At 41.4% G+C, this 19,103-nt stretch overlaps 1 protein-coding gene across 1 annotated transcript in view; it reads left to right on the top strand.

Moving 5' to 3' along the window:
* The window catches only part of gria1a (glutamate receptor, ionotropic, AMPA 1a), a 55,285-nt gene extending 36,475 nt beyond the window's left edge, over positions 1 to 18,810 (top strand). Inside the window, exons 12-16 of the mRNA XM_068740130.1 lie at positions 9,312 to 9,510; positions 9,635 to 9,882; positions 13,028 to 13,142; positions 16,377 to 16,511; positions 18,643 to 18,810. Of these exons, the coding sequence (XP_068596231.1) occupies positions 9,312 to 9,510; positions 9,635 to 9,882; positions 13,028 to 13,142; positions 16,377 to 16,511; positions 18,643 to 18,810 (865 nt within the window). The remainder of the gene's footprint in view (positions 1 to 9,311; positions 9,511 to 9,634; positions 9,883 to 13,027; positions 13,143 to 16,376; positions 16,512 to 18,642) is intronic.
* The last annotated feature ends 293 nt before the right edge of the window (positions 18,811 to 19,103 follow it).

Below are 19,103 nucleotides of genomic sequence, written 5' to 3' on the forward strand. Positions count from 1 at the left end.
CCAGTCAGGTAGGAGGTAAAGAGAATTAGCAGACCCCAGCTTCTGTATTACGAAGGATCCTGGTGCAAGCATTGAGTGGCTCCCCTTGAGTCCTCTCATGAGCTGTGGGCATGGAACTGTTCTCAGAAGGTCACCAATTAAAGAAATCTCATTAAGTGTCTGAAATTAGAGACACTGAGGTCACCTTTTTGAGTTTTCCGGGGGGACTAGCTGGAGGAGATGAGAAGATAATGTCCGTGTTATCAGTCTGAGCTGTGAACCGGCAGAGAGGCAGGTTGCGACGCAAACATACAGCTTCTCGTCTCTATAAACATTAAGCTACATTATGCATAGGTGGACTTTTCTGGAGCATGAATGCATAATACATGGACTTTAATTACAATGCTATCAGGACAGTGTAATTCCTTCAGAGACGGAAATTGTGTCATATGTGTTAAGGATCTGAGAAGGTGTTCATGGTTCTAACCCTTCTTGATCATGGCTGTGTGCTCATACTCACCTTCTGGCCAACTCCCAGGCAGCTGTTCTCAGTCAGCGTTCCCTGATTTTGTGAAATTATAGATATGTGCAACCTGCATTCTTATCTTTGCCCTTATCTAAAATATATTCATTATGTTCCATTAGTACAGGAACATTTTATTCTGGCCTACATGTTGTATGCTGGTCCTCGGTAGTGCACGATCAGGATGCTGCACCCCTACGCCCACAGGCATTCACCTGACATTTACCATTTTCTGCCTCGAGACTCTGCTGCGTCTCATGCAGGACGAAGGCTATTGTCCACAGTGCTCCTCTCTCAAAGCTGGAAAATGCGTCTGCACTAACTATTGATTTCCTTCTACATCTTCCAAGAGACTGAGAGAATGTCACCGTGCATCCACATGCATTGTTCATTCCCTATGGTCAATTTTCAAATGTAAAGTATTCATGTGGATTTGTTGCTGTGTCTCTGCGTGTGTTCTTGTGCATATTTGCACATTATTTGATTTAATTAGCTCAAAGGAAAACTGAGAGAAAGGCTCTGAACTTTGAGGATAAGAGAACAAAACAAAAAAATATCTTATTTGTCTGCGAAGAACAATTTAGCTTGATATGCAGCCCACATTGATGAGCCCACCGGCTCTGATTAATGCTCTCATTTAAGTAATTTTCAGGTGGAACAGTGTAATCACTGTGACAGCTTTAAGGTCTCCTGTTCTCCAAGGACTTGTGTCAAATTTGTCTTACAATGTCCTTCCAAGGTGACTTTCATCATCTTTTTTTTTACCTTTGGTGAAAGTGTGGGATTATTTACCAACCACCAGCAGTTTGTTAATGTGTGCAGCAGGCCACAACACAATGGTTGATGCTGCTTCTATCTTAAGCACCAACACAATGAATGTTTCACCCCACTCAGTTTTGCCCTGAAGGAATCGTCCCCTTGAAAATGTGGGTGACCTAAATACTGTAGTTAGCACAGTGCCTGTGAGCACACAGAGGTGCGCGTCGATCTCCGAGTGATCGAGCTCCTCTGCTGGATTTTAAAAAGGTTATGATGTGTTGATTGCATTTTGTCAGGTGCAAGCAGCAACTTTAACCTTTCTGTTGCCAGCAGATCACGGGGAATAATTTAAAAAGATATATATTATTATTATTATTAACTACCATGAATGAAACAGCATCACTTTGAATGCTTTTCAATTCGAACTGTGTAAAACAGTTAAAACTGAATTATTGCTAGTACTCAAATTCAAAAACTGAATAAGCATTGAAGCAACATTCATTCATACTTTCCAACTTCCTCATATGCTTGATCGATGGACTCTTAATATGGAAATGCAAACAGCTTTTAAAACATTTTACCCAATATTTCCCTCTGATATTTAATAAATTTAAAGTCCAAAAATAAAATAAAGCCTGAAACTGAATCTAATAAAATTACTATTAATAGTAGTTGTGGTAGTATTTGATTAAATTACGCTAGTTTACAATTATTGGGGTTTTTTTTGCGATTTCAGAAATTATTTAGGAAATTATTACCTATTATTACCTCTTTTTCTAATGCGTATTAAATTAACTGTCAGGGGAGAAATACCTGACCCTCTTTTCCCGCATGCTGTACATTTCTGAGCAGGCGATGGTGAACCGCTCATTGGTCTCTCCTTTCATTAGCCTGTTCAACTAAAACGAGGGCAGTTTGATCTGCGGGTGCATTCAGCCCTGATCTTAGCTTGTGGAAACACTTCCCATCATGATCCTCCATTCAATCAGAGACAAAAGGTCATGGAACAACACTGGAGTGATCTGTGGCCATGTTTAATCCTCATGTCCTCCTGCATGTGCACAAACCAGTTCTGCTAAAAGCAAGTATTTAATGCAATTTTTTTTCTATAGTGACAAACAGTAATGTGCACGTGCCTCCATGTTTGTATGCACGGCGCGAGTCCTACATTCATATGCCGGTGTGATTCATTACTGTGTACAGTTCTTGTGTGCGCATCCGCCGCTCTGCTCTCTGGGAGACCTTGTTTATTGTGCTCTTTTCTAAATGTCAGCACTGTCAGTCAGGCCATCCCATAAGCTCCAGCCCAGACTGTTGGCCCTTCTTGTCTTTATCTCTGCAGACAGGCGGACTTCATTCATCCGTCCATTTCCCCCATTCCTCTACCGATACCTCTTTTCATTCTTCCTCTCATCTTGCTCTGCTGCCCCAATTTTCTCGATCTGCCTGCGTCTCATGGCTACACTGATTCAGGGTGTTTCACCTGGCACAGCTACCTATGCTAAGGAGCTGCACACACCAAAGACAGACTGAGTTTACACCCCGGTGGAGGCACCAATGGAATAATGATCTGCTGTTGGCAGTCAGAGAAGGGTGTTTAAGTCTGTTAGCTGAATACACAAGTTTAGAAAGTGCAGGAGAAGCAGGAGCATATACTGCATGTTTGACCTGATCAGTGGGTCCATTTAATGTGTTGTGTGTGTGTGTGTGTGTGTGTGTGTTGCCTCTCCTCAGCATCTGTGCTGCTGCCTTTACATTATTACAGACTGAAATAAATAATCTCTGCCGCTCACATTCAATCATGGATTGACTATGTTGTGTATTATGGTAACACTAGAGTGGGGCTTCTACTGTTTCCTGCACTGTTTTTTTAATGCCAGTCCTTGAAACTCTGAAGAGAAGAGTATAAATACTTTAATTTTATCCTTGGCTTCTTCTCTTTTCTACGGACAGCCACCGCTCCTCCGTGTGTCTGCTGCAGCAAATGCTTCAGTACATTTGGAGGAATCTGCCTCTATGTTTTTAAATGTTTGCACCCACAATTTATCTGCACTCAAAAACGTAGGAACGTCGGTGGGACTGGACCAGCCCAGAGTACGCGGGCCAGGTACGGCTCATTATAACATGTAAGCTGATTTGGTAAAATATGCTAAATCAAACATTTCCCCTCATGCGGCATCACTAAGCATTGACATTGCTGGGATTTAAATCAGATGTATTTGTGCAGATTACTTATAGTCAGGCTGTTTGTTTCTATTATTTGTTTTAGGATACTCGCCTTCCACTGCAATACTTGCATCACTTTCTTTCACCCACAGTATCTCATAGCAAAATCATCTCATCCATAGAGCTGTATCGCAGCCAGTAGTCTGTTGGATCTAAAGCAAAAGGCTGAGGAGTTGTTAATCAATGGATCATTGTGATGAAGGGAGTTATTGATCTGGAACAGGAATCGGTTACATATTGCTTCGTGTTCCTGTTGTCATTATCATTAACCAGAAGAAATTAGATCATGCTACACACCACTGGCTTATATAATTGTGGTGATACTGAGTTGCTGTCGAGCAGTTAGGAAAGACTTGGTAGGAGGAATGATTTATTCATCAAGAGATGGTTCACTTTCGTTCACAGTGTCACTTGTGTTTTATTTATCTGGAAATTGCATGAAGTTAACTTTTGATCATCCATGCATGCATACTCAGTAGCATAAACGACACACAAACAGCCCTGGATGATTTTCACTGTTGTATCACACAGACAACGGCGGCATTCCCTTCAGCGGGGGTACGCATCTCCAAGCTGCATATTAAACACTCACACAGAGGGTCACAAATGTTTCCAGAGAAAGGCCATAATCAAGCTGTGGACAGCGTGAATGCCTTTCCTGCAATCCTGATTTATACACCAGCCCTGAGGCCACATGGGAAATCTACCTGCACCACTGTAAACATGGCCAAGCGTTAAACTGGGAAGATGTGCAGTGTGATGCTGACAGGCTTATTTGTCAGCCCTGTGTATGCAGGCCTGAATGAGGCCAGAATGAGAGCCTATCCGAGTATAGGGGTGGTCGCCCTTATAGAGACAAAGACAGAGAGAGAGGTGGAGGAGGCGTGAGGTGGCTGTCGTCTCCCTTTGCTCGGATGCTCTGTTTTGGAGTGCTACCATGGCAACCTTAGGATAAATATTTTTTTTCAGAAGCGTATAGCCTCAGATCAAGTGCGCCTGGTCCCGAGGGCACGTCATCCTTATGTGGTATCACACGGCCAGATTTAATGCTTAAAATTCATTTTATGTGCGTGGTCTTTTGTGATGTTTCTGTGTTTGGAGTCTTGTTCTGCAGCTTCAGTGACTAAGAGGCTGTGCGTATGTGTGTGGGCGCATAGCAAGCCTTCTCACAGCTCACAAGCACCGACTTCTCTCAGGTTACACGAGGCAGAGATGATCATTCAGCAGAACAATGATTGTTGCAGCAGGATCCAAATTACGCCGATTCTTCTGCAACAGTTGGAGCAGTCGCCGATAAATGGCCTGTTTTCCTGCAGCATCCCTCAAAAGCAGACATATGGTGCCAAAGCAACCACTTAGTTCAGATGCTTATATATGAAACAAATAGGCATTAAACAATTTCACATCATTTTGAATACCAATACTTTGACATTTTCCACAACATACTTGAATGTGTGTAGTAGCCAGCTTTCAGCTTGGATGCTGCAGGCTGGTAACAACATTACCATAATGTTATTTTCCCCAGTAACATGGTAATACTGACCTTTGCAGGAAGAACACAGGCGAGAGAGATGTTTTAATAAATCATTATTTCTTCATCCGCCACCCCCATAAAGCCTCCTTGTTATTGTGGCCTTGAAGATGAAAGCGCTTCTAAAATATTAAGTCTAATAATTGTGTGCCTGTCAGAACAACAGCAAAAGCTACCGAGCGAAAAAAATCAGAAGTAAAACCCGCTACTTTGCAACAATATTGGTCACAACACTCACAGCCTCATTAAGCATTAACAAGACACAGAGTAGAAAGCAACAAAGATACTGTCAGCAATAGATATATAACATTTCATAACGTGTCTGTTGTTTCCTGTGGCCAAGAATACACTTTAAAAAATGATTAGGTTCACATTGAAACGTTGTGACATCACCGACACAGTGGAGGAAGAGGTTCACCTCTTTGTGTGTGGTTACACGATTATATAATAAAGGTAGTCCCTCTTATAAATTCTACTTTCTGGTTACATATTCTGATATGCCCACATTATTCTGCATGTTTTTAGGCGGTGTTTGCACCGAGGAGGCTATAGGGTACCAAGAGCTCAACAGAACTTTAATCAACCGTCAACATTTAAAAGTGTCTAATAGGCACAGATTAGGAAACTTCAGTCAACAAAAGCTTTGTGAAATAAACTGTTCAACTAGAAGAAGGCAGCAGAGATGAGCAAAATACACACACAGAGCTGTTAGTCAAACATCACTTCAGTTTGGGCACAGAAACTGCAAAAAGCCAGTAAAGATCCATTTCATTCCTGCCTCTCAGCAGGGCGTTTGGCTTGTAAACTTTATTTTATGAGACTTTGTCACTGTCATTTGTCTTTTTTTTATATATATACTGTATACACTTACACAAAACAAGCCTTTGCCACTTTAGACATATTGGGACAATATCATTAACACACAGATGTCTTGCTCATTTTGAAAAAACGCTAAAAAGTAGTGTCAAGCAAACTTTTTCTGATTTGTCTTATAATCACACCTTGATTTGAGAAATGTTTATTTCTATTTTAAACCTCTGTAATTGCTAATCCGTTGTAATGCGGCAATTTCTGACAAATATATATATATATAATTTTTAAACATCTATTAAAGTCTTGCAGGATGGTTGCGCAGTGGCTTGTGCTGTCACCTCATAAGGAGAAGGCTTCGGGTTCAATTTCTGACTGTGGAGTTTGCATGTTCTTGTGTCTAAGTAATGTTGTTATAGCTCTGAAGTATTTTTTTATTTCTATTACCATTAAGAAGTGGGGGGGGGGGGGGGGGGGGGGGGGATTTATTCTCCGAGTTCCACATTTTGAATAACTATTGATTTCTAACTTTATGTTACATACATTTTCTAAACCAAAAAGGGAATAAATAAGGAATTTGGGTGTTTTTTTCTCATTCACAAAGTTTGGATTAAAGTTTGCTAAAAGGCTATCAAGCCTAGTTAATTTCCTAATCATGTGATTATTTGCTAATAATAATTTCAATAATCAAAATTTCCACCAAAAAATATGATAGTTCTGCTTACTACTTAACCTACTTAATGTCAATGTTCTGCACATAAAGTTGATTCCCATGAATATGTGCCTCCTTCCTGTTCACACAGGGCTGCTGCTGCTGCTGCTCTCATTGCTATTCCTCTTCTCTGTAATGCAATAAATGAGGCAGAGTGAATAATTGATTAATCATTGTCTTGACAAGACTATTGAATAAGACTCCTTGAAATTACTGTGCTTCTTGGAAGATTCCACTTACTGTAACAAGGCCACTTAGTAAATGTCTCACTGAAGCGCAGAGGTCGGCTGCTGTGCAATAATGTATGAGGAGCAGAAACAAGGCTCAAAGAGAGCGAGTTTGGGAGGAAACAAACAGAGACAAACCGGTCTGTGTTTGTCAGTTGCCCCGTTTAACCGTGGATGAGGACTGCTGCAGAGGAAGCAACACCCACCCACCAACAAGCAACTCACAACACACACACACAGCAAATGGTGACCCGGTTTTCAGCTATTCTCTTTGCAGGCAAAGCATATATGCATATATTTATCAATGTGTGTGTGTGTGTGTGTGCATATCTAGCACCAGAGTGTATGTTAAGCCCTCGTGGGTTACCTCCTAGCACATAGGAGACAGGCAGAGAGCCCGGTAGAGATGAGGATTGGGGGGGAGAGGGGAAAAAATGGGACGGAAAAGAAAGACGGACAATTGACAGGGAAGGATTAGACAGCTGTTTGCTGCCATCCCTGCAGGCCAGCAGCAGTCAAAGCCAAGAAGTTTGTCTGCCGCTGGTGGTGCTATCCTGTTCACTCTTCCTCTCCGATGTTTGCCCCTCGCTCCATCTCCATTGCTTGCTTGTTGTTCCTACCTCCTTTTTATTCCCTATATGATTGAGTGCCATTTATCACATTGTGCCTCTTTTTTTTTTTTTTTTTACTGTGAACAAGAAGTTACTGAGGAGAAACAGAAATGTGTCCTAGTTATCATAGGACTACTTTAAGAGGGGTCTTGACCCCTTGTGCTCCCTTTGTTTAAAATGTCTCCTTAGGCTTAGGCCTTAGGGTAACAGTCATAATAGATCAGCTCCCTGGAAAGACAAGAAGCATACAGGGGGGATTCGTTTTCCTCAGCAGAAAGAGTTCAATCAACATTTCTTTCTTCGTGAGCTGCCGTGATTTTGAGGAAAATAATAATATTTGATACATCGTTGTAGATTAGGTGGATCTTCCTCTAGACAGCAATTTGGCTTTAATGAATAATAAAGCTTTTTATTTTAATCAAACATGGGAAATTCCATGATTGTTGCAGGATAAAAAAGATTTATGATGTTCTTCATGATTTATAATGTAAATTTTGGCTGGGTAAATTAAGCTGCCTGAAGTTTGCTCAGATTATATGAAATTACTCTCCATATGATTCCCAGCTATTACGATGCAGGTTTTAAATCAATGTACTGATAAATAATCAATAGGTTAATGTACAGTTAACTTAACAAGATTATATTATATTAATTTCATAATGGACATTTGTTGTTAATACAGAATACAGCTCATTGATCTTGTTTGGATGCAGGGAGGCACTGCTGGAACTGGATGTTTGGTGTGGTTTTCTTGAGCTAAGCTAACACAAATGGACACGATGCCAATTCTGTAGTCTATGAGGTTTACATTACGATGGTCTGGCGAGCGAGATGTTCTAAATTCATAAATATGAATGGATTTATTCAGTTCTCTGACTAAGAGCTAAAAACGAGAGCTCCAGCACGGAAGAATCGACCACTTGCTGATTGGTTTGCTGAAGTACCACAAATCCACTGATACACTTAGAGAAGCTTTTTTTATTTTTTTATTCTCAGTACAAAAAAAAAAAGCTAAAGCAAACCCTCACCCTTTAGAACAGTGATCGGTGAACATATACCACAACACACACACACTCCAGGCAGCTCTGCATTCCCCCCCCAACTGATTTTCAAAGGTTCCGCATTCATTATGTCAGCTCTCCACTCGCTTCCCAGCTGCTCTTTCATCATCAACCCATCATCTGAAAAGCATCTTAAATACTTGTGTTTTGACATCTCACATTTTTTTCGTGCTTAATCTTGCCTTCATGTTCGAGCTCCAGAAGGCTTGACGGCACAAAGGTGAATCATGAAAAGCCCTTTTTGTTTCAGATTTGTGTCATTTTCATTGCGTATAAGCTTTTCCGCTCTGTGCTCCTGCGCTTGTCAAGGACCCGATATGTAACACAGTGTGATTCCTGCTGTTGCTGTTCAAGCCGGCTTCTCTTAAGGTGGAGACTTGCAGATAGAGCGTGGAAAGACAGGGATTTAACTCAAGGGATTTTGCTCACAAATCATCCAGTTGTTTTTTTTGTTTTTTTTGAAAGTGTATTTAGAGCAATGGCTAAGTGTCCTCCTCTTCCTATTAATCCCCAACAATTAATGTGCACGGCTCCATGAAACATATTGGCAACTTTCTTAAAGTGAGATTAATTTGGCAGGCATGTAGCTGAGTGGGCTTTGTGTGGAACTGGTTATCTTTCCTTACCACATTGGACTAAGCTCTTGAACGTGGAGGAATGAAGAGTGTGTGAGTGCAGGCGAGTGTGATGTAATGTAGGTCACTTGGATGGTGTGAACGTCACAAGGTTTTCAGATTGTTATTCTTGATTGTGTGCAATATATATATATATATATATATAAGCTCAAAATGTGTGGGAACATGAAAGCATATCGTTTCTTTAATAATTTACGTGTGTAGTTTTGACCTGACCTATCCTCTCCTGTGTTTTAGCTCTTTATCTGGCCGCATTGTTGGAGGCGTCTGGTGGTTCTTCACCCTCATCATCATCTCATCCTACACCGCCAACTTGGCTGCCTTCCTGACTGTGGAGAGGATGGTGTCCCCTATAGAGAGTGCAGAGGATTTGGCTAAGCAGACAGAGATCGCCTATGGAACATTGGATGCTGGCTCCACCAAAGAATTCTTCCGGGTGAGGAAAATAAATGTGACCAACATACAGTGTCACCTCTGTGACACGGGACCATCAGCATTAATGGAGATAATGATGCATTCCCACTCTTTCTCCCTCTCTCATTGACAATCCTGGCTACCAGAGATCCAAGATCGCTGTCTTTGAGAAGATGTGGTCCTACATGAAGGCGGCTGACCCATCCGTGTTTGTCAAGACCACGGATGAGGGTGTAATAAGAGTCAGGAAGTCTAAGGGCAAGTATGCCTACCTGCTTGAATCCACAATGAACGAGTACATAGAACAGAGGAAACCGTGTGACACAATGAAGGTGGGAGGAAACCTGGACTCGAAAGGTTATGGCATTGCCACACCCAAGGGATCCCCTCTCAGGTAAACCACTGCTGCTGCAGTGTGGCCTCTCGATGCTCCTATTGGAGCTCGTGCATGTGCACCACCTGTCTCATCATCACCTGCCTCCTATTTATTTTCCATCAAGCTCATTTCTTGCACTATTTCCCCATGTATGAGAACATGTGAACATAAAGCCACTTTTTTTTTGTATCTATATTTTTATTTATATATTATATATTTCTCTTTAAAGCATGACACTTTTGCAAAACCTTTTCCCGCCGTTATTTATCATTTACACATCATCACAAACACATTTTAAACTCCATCATGCTCATTTTCACCTCCAAAAGTCCACTTTATCTATGTCTACACACATATATATATATATATATAAATATACTTACTGTATGTATGTATGCATGCAACTAGTCTCTTAATAGCTGATTTGTGAGCACTAGCAGAAGTGTAAAGTAGGAGAATGAGATTTCCCATTCGCAGTAGTTGCCTCCTGCTTCCCTCCAATTGCTTTCGAAACCTAACCATGACTGGCCTCATGTGATTTACGTTGAGACTGAAGTATTCACTCACACCAAATAGAAACATGCCTCTCACACCCAATAGGCAGGATTAATGCTACAAGACTAAACACATTTGACTACTTTTATACTCATGCTGGGGCTCAAACCTTGAATGTGAAGTCAGTGCATGGAGTCAAATTTATATTTGGCCCATGCGATGTGATAATTAACATAATGAGTAATTTTTCATTCTGGATGTACTTTTCTGCCCATTCATGTCCAGGCGCAGCAGATGTCATTTCAAATTACATTAACACCTTAACCGGCTCCCCCATTCATTTTTTCAGCTACGGAGAAAGTGCAGGAGCTGGTGGCATCCGGAGCTTTTAATCTCTCTCTAATAGGCCTCATTCATTTTAATGAAAGGAGCCATATGGGGAGATTTCACTCAAACTCGTCAAGGAGTCATTGAAGTCACACCTTGGTTGACAGCCAAAGGTCAGAACATGCTGTCTGTGAGGCTCCATTTAAGTTCCGTACAAAATCACATTTGCTGTAAAGGCCCTCAGTGTTGCTTTATTGACAGGAAAAGTGGCGGAATTAATCTGCTCTCAAACTGGGTAGTCAGATTGGTCCAAACCTGATGTGTAAAGATGTTCTTAAATGCTAAGGATGGCCCCATTTCCTCGCTATCTCTGTGCTATTAACACATGTCTAATATTGACTTTTGTTAACAGATAATCAACCATCACGACTGGAAGTCTTGTATTAAAGGATGGAAATTTGAATGACTGGTATTTTTATGACTGAATAAAGAGTTGACTTTTTCTGCTAATCAGACATGAGTGAATGTTCAAAGAGCTGCATTCAGTCACACCTGCAGTGGTTTGTTAATGCGTCAGTTTGTGCAGATTGCTCAGTATTAATGATGTACACATTCAAAGTTCCAAGCAACTCAAAATTATCATATCCGAAGGGTTGATTCCATATTCTGTGCCGTCAATCATTATCTAAACAGGATGAGTTACACCGACTTTGGTGAATCCTGGATTTCTCAAATAGCAACTCAGTATGAAGTAGATTCATGGCAAATTAATACATATGCTGTGTTGTCTTTTGCTAATTTGCAATTAGAATGCTGACACGCTGAGATGTGATTGTGTGAGTAATGTCAAAATGTATACTTGCTACACAACAGCCTGTTCTCATTTTCCTTGTGGAGATGTTTGCACAGCGGTGCACAGTCTTTGTAAGATCATTGTTGATTTATGCACAGAGAGACCTTTCAGTAGAAAATGTTCTTTAAATATGATCCCAGAAGTATTGGTAATGATACATTACCAAGGAATAGCACTGTCAACACTAAGCAGTGTCTTCATATTGAAATGCATTTACTGTTCAATGCAGGCCTTACTGACTGTAGCACTTTGAAAAAGAAGTCACGTGACATAACCCTTTATTTTAAGGGCTTGATGACTGCCCATCTTGACATTGCACAACTTGATCATACTGTGAAATGCTCTGTTTAAATGCTGTCCCCTATTTTTTTTAAATTAATTGCAGACATGAATGACGTCCTGCTAAACCCTTGTCTGCCTGACTATTTAGCTCATTCCACCTAACATTTGGTGCATTTCCTTCCCCACCACCCGAACATCAGCACGTATCAGACCAACTGGCCAAACTAGTGGCTGGCAGGATCATTCATGTTCACACTCTTTGACTTCTTCCTTTTCAGCCACTTGGCTAAGAAAGAATTCAAGAGGTTTTACCAGCTCTCAGGATGCATGCATTCCCTACAGCTGTGTTGCTTTCTTAAGGTTGGGGATAAAGACTCTCTTTCTCTGCTGGTGAGAAAGCGGGAATAACACCAAACTAAACTGTTTCTGCACAGAGGAATTTGCACTGATTTGAGGGAATAGACAGCCTGGCAAAGGCTCTAAGCAAGACATCTTGTACGCAAATTCTGAATTCAGTTTTGTCCTTCCCTGATCTGTGCATGGATATAGAGTCTTTGTCTGCAGCCTGTCAGCTATAGGGAACTCACACAAGCACAGACTCACCAGAGAGAGAGAGAGAGAGAGAGAGAGAGAGCAGCAAACCTTGCAGAAATGATATGGTTGAAGTGGATCACATAATTCAGGTTCATGAATACATGACAAAAGCTGGTCGCGCAATTTCCTTTCAGCCTGTTTAAGAATTAGCCTTTAAGTAAAACGGACAGTCAAAGCATTAACGTGCATTTGTCTGTGATGGTTACAAATGAACCAGCACATGCTTCTAGTCCCTCAAAGTACCCTCATGGGATGAATATGGATTAGTTAGTCACCATGGCAATTTGTATGCTGCTGCCTCTGAAAGGAAATTACCTTCTCTGGACAGACTTCCGCTTTCAAGGCATCTCTATTAGTATTTATAGTGTTTGCTCTGCCTGCCCCCCCCCCCCCCCCCCCCCTCTGAGGCCCCTGCTTGGTAAAACCTGATTCTCCTCACATATGGGCACCCAACATCTAAACCCAGCACTCCTTCATATCAGTAGTTATATGTAGGATAATTGTAAATAAATGTTGTCATGATCACCCCCCCCCCCCCCCGCCATACAGTCAATCTGTACATCTGTCCCATAGGGTGTCTCCTAATGGCTCTCGTTTCATATTATTTTCAAGAAACCCAGTAAACCTGGCAGTGTTAAAACTGAACGAGCAGGGCCTCTTGGACAAATTGAAAAACAAGTGGTGGTACGACAAGGGAGAGTGCGGCAGCGGGGGCGGGGACTCCAAGGTCAGAGCCAGTTTGATAAATATAACCCACTCAGCGATGGGAGTGGGGGGTGTGGGGTGGGGGTAACCGGCAGGCCCACACTGCAGAGCCACTGGAGCAACATTTGATCCCTTTGTGGTGTGGCAGAGAGCAAAGGTCCAAATGTAAAGTCTCCCAGCTAAAACAAAATGAAAAACCACCGGTACAGCTAAAGTGCGGCTCCTCGGCTCAGTTTGAGATCCCTTTGTTAACTTGGCCATATCCTCTTGACAAAAGATGCAATTGAGACGTCTTTGCTGCGTTCGTGCGGGTGAGCAGTGTGCCGGTTACCCAAAGTGATATAGTAATACACATCTATTGCCTTAGGGAGCGAGCCAGTCGAGCTAGATGGAGTATTAATGCATATCACTTTGACTCTAATGTTTCTAATCATGTTTATGCCATATTTGTATGTGTTTGAGTGTGCGTGCGTGCGTGTGTGTGTGACAAATATTTCATTTTATTCCTTGACCTATAAGCAAGCTCGAGGATTAATGCCTGTTTGTATTTGCTGCTTTTGATTTCTGGCTGAATAACATAAAATAACATGGTATAATATGTTATTTATGTTATTTCCTTACGGTTGGAAGAATCCCGGTAAACCTAGCGGTGTTGAAACTCAATGAACAAGCCATCTTAGACAAACTGAAAAACAAATGGTGGTACGATAAAGGGGAGTGTGGCAACAAGGACTCCGGAAGAAAGGTTAGTCTCCAACCCAAATCTGTCACCTCACCGCACAACCCTGATCCCAGACCAGCCCCAAGTCCAGCACATCAGCCTCTACAATGATCAATACTCCTTATCGATAATCCTACATTAGCTTGAACATAAAACAGCACCCCCCCCCCCCCAATTTTGCAGCACGCAAGATGTTTAAAGATGAGAAACAATAAATGTAACAATGAAGGCCGAGATGCAGACTTTAAAAAAAAATATTCATAAAAAGCCTAATCCAATTAATTTATCCGATAACAATATTCAAGAATCACTTTGTTTTCTAATATCGCTTTAGTTAAATATTTATTGCTCTCATGAGTTAAGATTAAAAAATGGGTCACCAATCAATATAATGTTTTAGAGAGCCTAGACTAAACTTAGCTAAACGGCAGGTACTGTAAATATATAGCAGTTAAAAAAAAAGGCTTTGGTAATATTAACTGCCAGAAGAAATTAGTAAGACCCAATTTATATATATTTTTCTCTGTCTCTTATTAAAAAGTTACAACTTGGCCTATTGGGTAATTCTGGGCTTGATTAAAGTTGGCAGATAAACAATGAGGGATAATTAGAAAATATCTTGCCCAGAAACAAGCCAGGTTAATGTCGCTTACTTTTAAATCGACAGTTATATTACATTAGACTCAAAGATAACTCATTTGAATCATCTGGCCCAGAAGAAACTGTCTTATATTCAGACCAACACACTGATTGCACTCTGGTGTCGTCAGAGATTCTCATTCCCGCTGTAATCATTGTCTGACGATCAAACAAACAATAATCCGATCAAACAAACGGATTATTTCATAAGAGCTCATAGCAGAAGACTCATAGTAAGTAGACGCAGAACATTTAAAGTATTAATTAGTCAGTGACAAACATCAATTGAGCAGAAGGCCATTTTTAACATGGATGAGAATAAGCCACAACTAACTCTGGTCCACTTACTTTGATATGCAAATTATAATGTTGATCAGTGAGCACTGTTCTGGTAAATAAATAAAGAGTGTTTTACCATGAAATACTTAATACTGCTACTGTTAATATTTATAAGAGCTTGTTTGTCGTCCAAGGATTTGGGGTCATAACGACTTTACGTTAATTATTTGGTGGCTGATTCTTTTTATATTTGCATACTAGCTAGTGCCAATGTCTCTAAGGTTTAGCTGAGCTTATTCTGTTAAATTTATATTTATTTAACATATTGCATACACATGCACATTTAGCTGTTTTGTTACTCTCCAGCTTTACTGAGGCGTTTTTGAACTGTCTGCGCCAGGGAACAGGAGTGTGTATTCTGGGTCAGAGTCTTCCATGGCACATTGGTTTGTCCGGCATGCGCACCCTATTATTAAAAAAAAACATATTTAGATTTACATAATGCTACATTTTATTTACATTTATAAAAATTATTGAAACAAATGAAAACTTAAATATCATTGGGGCTGAGATTACGTACAGATAAAAGCTCAACAGGGATGTAACAAAATGTAAACCATCCTAACAGAATTAAAGATTCCCATGTGGCATGAAACTCTTTCTCGATATTGCACAACTTAAATAGCATCCTCATTAGACCCCACAGATCCATGAGAACCCTTTAGAGTCCATAAATAAGCCTAAAATAAAATAGAGGATGCCACTTTGAGAGCAATGACCCCTAAAATAAAGACTTGTTTTTGCTGGTGCTGCTGCATTAAAACACTTCTTGTAGGGTGTTCATGAACCCGACCTGTACTTCTCTCCTAACAAAATGGAAATTAGAGAACAGTCCTGTCTGGCTATTTTGTACTTGTTGCCTTTGTGATTTGATGTAATTGTCCTGTCACGTGCTGGATGTTTGACTCTGGCTTGGCCACATCTCACTGTAATTATAGCAATTCAAATGTTGATCTTACATCAGTGTCTAGTTTATCTGGGCCTTTCTCACAAAGTAAATCCATTATAGAGATGTTTTATTTGAATTAGTGTCTAAGTTTAATAGGCTAACCCAACAATGGGGCAAAAATGAAGTGAATGTGTTTTTATTTGAGTAAAAATAACGTTTTCTAAATATCTGGTGCCCTAAATCATCAAGTGCTGATTTTAAGCAGATAGACATTCTTTTAAATTAATATTTCTGATTACTGCTTGTGAATAGTCAGTCCTATTTAGTGTATGTGTGCGTGCATGCGTGAGTGTGTGTATCACAACAACAATGCTGATATTAATTACTATATTCAATAACATAAAATAATACCTAAGCCTGGAAAAGATGCATCCCAGCCTCAACATTGTATTTTTCTGTGGAGCTTTCACATCGTCTTCTGCTGTAAATCAATGCCAGGTAGTCCGGCTCCCCTGTATATGTTTGTATGTGTATAGGCCTACTTGAAATGGGTATGGGTTTGAAAGTGTGTGTGTTTGTGTGTCTGTCTGAGTCATATGTAAGTAAAGCTCCAGAGTTGTGTTTCCATGTCGCCCCCTCACCTCTTTGCTCTGCCCGCCACCCTCCAGGACAAGACGAGCGCTCTGAGCCTCAGCAATGTGGCAGGCGTCTTCTACATCCTGATTGGTGGCCTGGGCCTGGCCATGCTGGTGGCACTGGTGGAGTTCTGCTACAAGTCCAGGACCGAGTCGCGCCGAATGAAGGTGTCCACTGCACGAGCTGCTGCCGCGTCAGCCGCTCAGGCCTTTCACTGCTCAGCCTTAGAGAGTGGTGCTAGTGCCCCCTACACAGAGCTGCAGAGCTACGGCCTGTACGCCAACAACACTGTTAAGATATAAGGGCAGAGCACAGCCTTGGGGTAGGAAACGTTGTGCGCCAACCTTGATGATGATGATGATGCTGATGACATCTGCCTCCTCACCTTCCCCGTCTACATCTAACCGTGATCACAGTAGGGCCTCTCACGGCTTCCACTGCAATGCAAATTCTCTCCTGTACCTCTCTCTCCCTCTGCCGCTCAGTCTTTACCTCACTGACCTCCTCCAGTGTTGTCCAATCACTTGATTCTAAAGTTGCCCTTATGCCTTTTGCTGAACACTTTCAGTTTTTAGCACAGAGGCTGAGGCACACTGTGATTTTACCTAAGTTATTGCCTGGCTGCTAGCGTATAGCATTTACCATTAGAATTATCTAGAAGCAAACATCAGAGCTGTGGACTTCAGACTTATCTTGACATAATAAAAAAAATACAAATTAAAAAACACTTGACCCCATCACCCAACACAGTTTCCATTTGGTGAGTAGATCTTTGAAGGTCATGCCCTGCGACCTCCATTCATTAGATAGTAATGCCAGTGAAACCTCGGTTCTCAAACATAATTTGTTCAGTAATACCGTTCAAAGATTTGTTCAAAAACCAAAACTATATTTCCCATAAAATAAATTATGGAAACTAGTTCCTGAGTGGTCTCGAAACTGTCAATTTAAATCTCTACACAAACGGTCATAAATATAATTTAAAGCTTATATCCCTACATTGTGTCTTCTTTAGCAGTTGGTGCATTACTTGGCCCTTGACTGGTTTGACTTGGGATTTGATTTGGAACTTCAGTGCAGCTTACTTGGGTCCACCTCTGGCACAAATCAATTAAAAAATATCCCTGTGCAGGAGAGGTATAAAGGCAATTTGAATCACAGTGGTACATTAATCTGTCACTCTGAGCAATGCTCTCCCCTGCTCTTTCTTCTCTGTTTGCTGACTGTCTTGCAAACGCAGGGCCCATTGTGGTGAACATCCTTTATATGTATGCCATAAGACAGGCCCAGTGGGGCCCGTGTGTTCCATCAATGCTTCAATCTAGAACGTTCCAACACTCCAGTTATTATTGTCCTGACTTTCAGACTGCTCAGCATACATGTTGCTTGCAATGCTGTCCTAGGAAATCTGAGATTTCTCTGATGATGAGAGTTTCTCTGCTGTTTCGAGGATCAATTTACTACAACCTTTTTATCATTCTTGCAACATCAAAGCTGCTTGCTGATGTATTATGTTGGTAAAAACCAAAAATGGCAAAGCTGAGATGAGAAGTCATCCTCTACATACACTGAGCTTTTATGTTTTTAATCAGCCCAGAAATTGGGCAGCTGATCAGTATGCTGATGAGATTGGTGAGGAGCCTGTTAGTCTAGCAGCACCGTGATACCATTTGACTTGAAAGAAACAACAACAGTGATTCAATTAGCCGCCGGTGTAAATCCCGTGTCCTCTTGCAGCACTTACTCGTTGCTCTGGACCGTGGCTGCTCCACCCAATTTAATCAGCCATCAAATAGGGGATGCGAACAGATACTAAAAAGGCTCTCTCACACACACACACACACACACACACACACGTCATTAGATGGGCTTTCGAGCCCGGTAACTTATATCATGCTAGACCAGAGAATGGAGCGATAAAGCCAATAAGTGAAGCTTCAGCTCCCTTCTCACTTCTCTGCTCCTTCTGCTACAAATTAGGACATTGATGCACGCCGGGCAACACCTTGGTCTACCACCCGCGGATATAACTCAGGCCCCAGTAAAGAGGGTGAAAACCAGCACTCTAGGACTTTTAACAGCTCATTTTGCCAGGATTCACATGGCGACATAAACACCTGCTTAAGTGCTTAGAGTATGTCCATGTAATAAAGCCCCGAGACTTACACAATTCTGTATGCTACTCTTGCTGTTGCATTAGCTTTATCTGTTATGATTATTGCATCATGATTAAGCTTATTTGTGAGACTGGTGTCTAGTGTGCAGACCAACTACCATCCGTTTGCTTGTTTCTAACAGCAATCCATCAACGACGCCAGGCACTGCTCCACCCTGACCAGGATGAGTGGAAACGGAAGTGGTGGAGAGAACGGACGAATCCTCACCCACGACTTCCCCAAGACTGTTCAGACACTTCCCTGTATGAGCCACACCGCCAGCATGGGACTGGGTGCTTCCGGTATGTGATTATCACGTGACTATGCTGGTGGCAAGGACTAAGCAGGGTGGAGCAGACGAAGAGCTCAAGACTCTAACGACCTGGCTGTCTGGTTTGACCCATCCGATCCATCCGACCTGGCTGCCGATGCTCCTGACCTGAACAAGACTTACTGCCAAAGTGCACTCTGGAAAACGCTCCTCATGAACTACAGATTCTCAATGTTTTTGTTTTTTGTTTTTTACAAATGGATGTTTGAAAAAAGAAATAAAAAAAAAAAGGGAAGGGAAATGCGCTGCAATAAAGCTGTCAACGGGGTGTG

The sequence above is a fragment of the Brachionichthys hirsutus genome, chromosome 6, assembly GCF_040956055.1.
Source record: "Brachionichthys hirsutus isolate HB-005 chromosome 6, CSIRO-AGI_Bhir_v1, whole genome shotgun sequence".
Taxonomy (NCBI): domain Eukaryota; kingdom Metazoa; phylum Chordata; class Actinopteri; order Lophiiformes; family Brachionichthyidae; genus Brachionichthys; species Brachionichthys hirsutus.